Source organism: Poeciliopsis prolifica, unplaced genomic scaffold (assembly GCF_027474105.1).
Source record: "Poeciliopsis prolifica strain line A6 unplaced genomic scaffold, Auburn_PproV2 SCAFFOLD008, whole genome shotgun sequence".
In the NCBI taxonomy this organism is placed as follows: domain Eukaryota; kingdom Metazoa; phylum Chordata; class Actinopteri; order Cyprinodontiformes; family Poeciliidae; genus Poeciliopsis; species Poeciliopsis prolifica.
In genome coordinates, this window is record NW_026562383.1 from 281810 (window position 1) to 286473 (window position 4664).

The 4664-nt window shown below is 49.3% G+C and overlaps 1 protein-coding gene across 1 annotated transcript; it reads right to left on the reverse strand.

Annotated features, from left to right (window-relative positions):
• Positions 1–2958: 2958 nt before the first annotated feature.
• ptf1a (pancreas associated transcription factor 1a) lies at positions 2959–4385 on the reverse strand. The gene is made up of 2 exons (XM_055033451.1): positions 3589–4385; positions 2959–3495 (listed from the first exon to the last, which is right to left on the reverse strand). The coding sequence occupies exons 1-2, from the start codon at positions 4190–4192 to the stop codon at positions 3293–3295; spliced, it is 807 nt and encodes a 268-aa protein (XP_054889426.1). The 5' UTR covers positions 4193–4385; the 3' UTR covers positions 2959–3292.
• Positions 4386–4664: the final 279 nt, after the last annotated feature.

The following is a 4664-nucleotide window of genomic DNA, read 5'->3' on the forward strand; positions in this document are numbered from 1 at the left end:
CTTTCAGAGTGTGAAGCGGCCACCGTCACTGCCCGTTTCACTTCAACATAAGCTTTTCATCTCCACGCTTTGTTCTCTGTGAAAGTAATGCTGCGAATCAAAGAGATTACAATATTTTCTATCAACTTGGAGACCCTGGACAAGAGCCCTCGAGCTTTGGCAAAAATCAGTGCGGCTTATTCATCTTGTCACTCTGCACCTGTGGTCCTGCATTCAAATGATACAAACCTGTCCCTATTAACATTAATTATTCCCAAACAACACAAAGGCTGAAACAGAGCAGGTTGAAGTCTGTTTATGGCTCCTAAATGTTTTATTCCTCTGAAGATGTGCCTGTTGCTTTTCTCTTCGCCTCTCCCATAACCGAGTGCCCGTCTCCTTTTCAGTCTTGAGTAGCCCTACAGCTCGGATTGTACAATCGCAGCATCTGCTTAATCTACCGGATGAAAATATGACACAAAACAGAGCTAATAAAGGATTTGTTACATGCTGGTAATGAGTGATCAGCGTAGGATACAATGGCGCACGGTGCTGAGAGCCATATGTTTCTGGAGGCACCCAGGATAGTTTACGCTCTTGTGAAGAAAGCACCAGGTGATGACAAGAAAATTGCCAAATCCACCTCCTTTCTGTCCTGAAAAAAATAGAAGACATAAATTAAACTGGCTTATCGCGGCGCAGCTCAAAGAACTCGCTGTTAATTGGCTGCGGGGCACAAAGCAAAGGCAGGGACACGTTTGGCTTGGCTGGGCCGCGAAAGCGCTGCGCTTTCACTCCACTGTACCACAAATGAAAATGCGTTTTTGTTATTGCAAAACGTCATGCTTTACAGCGGCCATATTGTATCGTGGACAAAGGCTAATGGAACTTTAAAGACGCGGAACACGGTGCCAAATCCATCTCGAATACACTACAAGGGCCACTCTTTGCTTGCTTTTAGGCAGCTGCTGTCCAGGGACCCGGACGCAAAGAACTGAAAAGAGACAAAATTTCCGCTACCAGGTGCTTTCCCAGTGATACAGGCCTGCAGCAGGATGAGGGGGACGGGACGCCCATAAAGATTTTTAAGGCCGGACAACGACGAGTGAGCCACCCAGAGCGCAGTGAGCGTTGAAGACCGCTCTGATCAGGTGTGATTTTGGGCAGCTTTAATGCCAGGCTGTAGATGAAGAGTTTTGAGGTAAGCTTCCCAAACCCAAAGACCTTCCACCGTCGCGAGATGATCTGCAAATCAAGCTGATTTGTGTCTCTTGTTCAGCGTCCCTCCCTGCAGCCCCCACCCCCTGGTGCGCCAACATTCGGCCGTAAAGCGGATTTAACAGAATTAGTGCAGATGAGGAGTTTAACGTTGCTCTCCTGGAAGCGTGAAGAAAGCAGAGGAGCTTCGCAGAGAGTCTTTCATCATCCAGTGATGGGCAGTGAACACAACAATCATTGTCCTTTGAAAAGAAGAGGAGAAGCAAAGTTCACATGTTGTTTCCTGGTGCGCAAACTGCGGTTTCCCACAGCGCCGCTTCGACCAGGCCAAGTTCACCTGAAACAGACCGAACAAGTCAAAAAAAAAAAAAAAAAAAAAAGTCACAACGAGGCGGGGAAAGAGGGGAAGGACAGAAAAACGACGGAAGAAGAGAAAATCTGCTGAATCTACTGCGTCATGTTATAAAAACAAACAAACAAACAAACAAAACCTTTGCTTTCACTGGAAATTACTATCATTATTATTACTGTTGTTGTTGTTGTCTTTGCAGGTCTTGGAGCTGAATGCCTCAGGCTGCTTTGCGGTGAATCAGCGGCCTCCTTTTAGCTCTGTTCCGGGCCTTTCTCTGCACACTTGGCGCGGCGCATAAAGCCTGGGCCAGAGCGGCTCTGAGGGGAATAAAACCTGTCACGTAGTAAAATGCTGCTGTTCTTAGAAGACTTGCCAAGACCGTAACAGGCAGAGCGACATGTTAGCCGGGACTGTTTCAGCTTCTCCCTTCCACTTGACTGCAGTCGGACCAAAGGATGAAGAGGCGCTCTGAAAAGCATGAAACTGTCCAAAGGAGGAAAGGTGCGAACAGCAACAATGCAGCCACAGTTTGAATCCCCCCACACTACCACAGAGTCAAGAAAGGGTGAAGCTGAAATGATTCACTAACATGAGCCTTTGTAATGGCCCTAGTGGGATTAAGAGCTCCTGCAAGGCGCGGCGGCGAAGAAGGGTACACAGAGCTGAAGAGGCACAGAGAGACATCAATAAAGGTGCCACCAGGTGAAAAAAAAAGTTAATTCCAGGAATTACATCTGATTTTGAATCCAAACGCACCTAAAACCACTAGAGGCTGCGCTCTCTCTCCTTCAGCTGCTCAGTTCTGCAGCGAAGCGTCGTGTGCTGGACGCTCAGAGCCGTTTGCTTCATTTATGCTGCAGTGAGTCGATGCAGCGGGGGCGGCTGTGGGCAGGAGGACACTGCTACCACGGGAAAATGTATCCCGGCAGCACCTGGCAGCACAGAGCCGCATTGAGCGGATCCCCACCGCGCTGCTGCGCCTCTGCGCTCTAAACACCTTCAGCTGTTGGGGTTTTGGGCCGGCTGCTCATTAGCCCTTCATTTGCATATTTCTGTCATAGACATATTTACCATTTTGACCTTTTTTCCTGGATCCTGTTTTCCATCTTCAGCCACAGTTCAACTCTATAAAGCCGAAAATGCCGCGCATGAATCCAACAACAGACATCCATGCATCTGGGCTGGAGGAGCTGCTCATTTTGAAAATAACATGAATAAGTTCAGTTTGACTTCATTTTGTTTATTTGAAAATGTTCACACTTTTTCAAGACCTCTAAAAATAATAAGAGCGTTATAAAACAAAAGCTGAAAAACTGGAAAGAAGTCTGGGAAAATGGCAAAAAAAAAAAAAAACATTTACAAAAATAAATTTGCATTCCAAGAACAAACATTTTCCTGATAATTTTTAGTTTTTATTGAGAAACGAACATTTTGATATTTCACAGTAAAAAACATGAGATGTTTAATAAGTGCTCAAATCGATTTACACAAAACAAAACATGTTTCCTCTCACTGCATTTAATTTAAAATATATATTATCATCTGTAAGAAAAAAATATAATAAATACACGATTGCCAGCTGGGAAATTACAAATAACACAATTATCAACATGATAAAGGTATAACACTGATTCCGGTTGGGAAGCCGCACAGTGCGCCGCGGGCCTGAGGCTTCAGGGCCAGTTCCACATTTACAGAAAGGCTTCATGGCTCCTGCAGCGCATCAGGAGGTTCCGGAGCGACTCATCTAGCCACGAGGCCGAAAGGAGGCTCGTTTTCAATGTCCGCCAGGGCCGTATGGTGCTGTTTCCGGGGATCCTCCGGGGTCCACACCTTGGCGGTACGGATGATGTTCTGCTCCCGGAGCTGCTTTTCATCGAACCAGGACAGCGAGTGGCCGGCCAGCGGGGGCAGGCCGTAGTCCGGGTCACTGGGAGAAGGAGACCCTGAGGGGGAGAGCGGAAACATCAGCGGACTGGTTCATCTGGATTCTCAATCAGAAAACCATCCAACTGGTGCACAAATATAAGCAAACTCACTTGTTCCTCTATGGCAGATTATGACCTTCTTTGGCTGCGCGTGTGTCTCACTGTTCGAGTTTCTGATTGGCAGATCAGACTGCACGAGCTCAGCTAGGAAGTTGATGTAGCCGATGGCCAGGCGCAGCGTGTCCACCTTGGAGAGCCGCTTCTCGTAGGGCAGGGTGGGGATGTGGGAGCGCAACCCTTCGAAGGCGTCATTGATGGACTGCATCCTTCTGCGCTCCCGGACGTTCGCCGCCTGCCGCAGTTGCTGCATCTCCATCTCTGAGCGCAGCCGCCGACGGCGCTTCAGCAGCGGCCCGACGTGGCGGCCCGTCTGCGGGGACAGGTCGGGGGTGCACGAAAACGTGGAGGAGGAGGAAGAGAATGACAGGCTGCCGAGGTCATAGTCCCCATCGTGGTGCGCCGCTCTGCCACAGCCGTCCTTGCTGTAATAGTCCTGGAGGTGAGAGCTGAGGAAGTCCACATCTTCATCTAGAAAGTCCTCGGTGTCCAAGTGGCCGTCCCTGGAAGACTGATCCGTGAAGAAGTCGTCATCGTCGAAATAAGGAGGGGAGGAGAGAGAGTCGAGGGCAGAGAAGGGATCCAGAACAGCGTCCATGTTGGGCTCCTGCTGCTGCGGGAACAATGGCGTCTTTTCCTCCTCGACCAACCTGTTGATCTGGGCTGGACGATCACTGTTCAAAGTTTTACTTGAAAATCGGCCACGCGAGGATTCTTTATAGCAACATCCCTAGTCGCGTGCCGCTTGCAGAGAGGGCCAGCCAATCACAGCTTGGTCCGTGAGGCGCACCTCGAGATCATTCCCAGAAGCCACGCCCATTCTACCTCACCTCCCCACCTCCCCACTCAGCCCCCCACCCGCCATACATGCACAGTCTCCTAGTTTCAGGACAAGTGGCAGAGCAGCGCAGCTCTGACTGAACTCATCAACTGATCCGACTGACGAGCTGCTCCTTCCCGCATGCAGGCCGCTGGCAGCTCAAGGCTTTAGCTCCATTTGATCAGGGAAGATTCCTGAAGCCGCTCAGTCTCATCTGAATGAAGCATTTTAACGGCCTTTCAGCGACTCA

Bases quoted from the DNA above. Each gene is read 5' to 3' on its own strand.
- ptf1a (XM_055033451.1), bottom strand. From the start codon at position 4,192: ATGGACGCTGTTCTGGATCCCTTCTCTGCCCTCGACTCTCTCTCCTCC. The intron at 3,496-3,588 runs GTGAGTTTGCTT...TCTCCCCCTCAG, and splicing joins AATCTGCCATAGAGGAACAA to GGTCTCCTTCTCCCAGTGAC.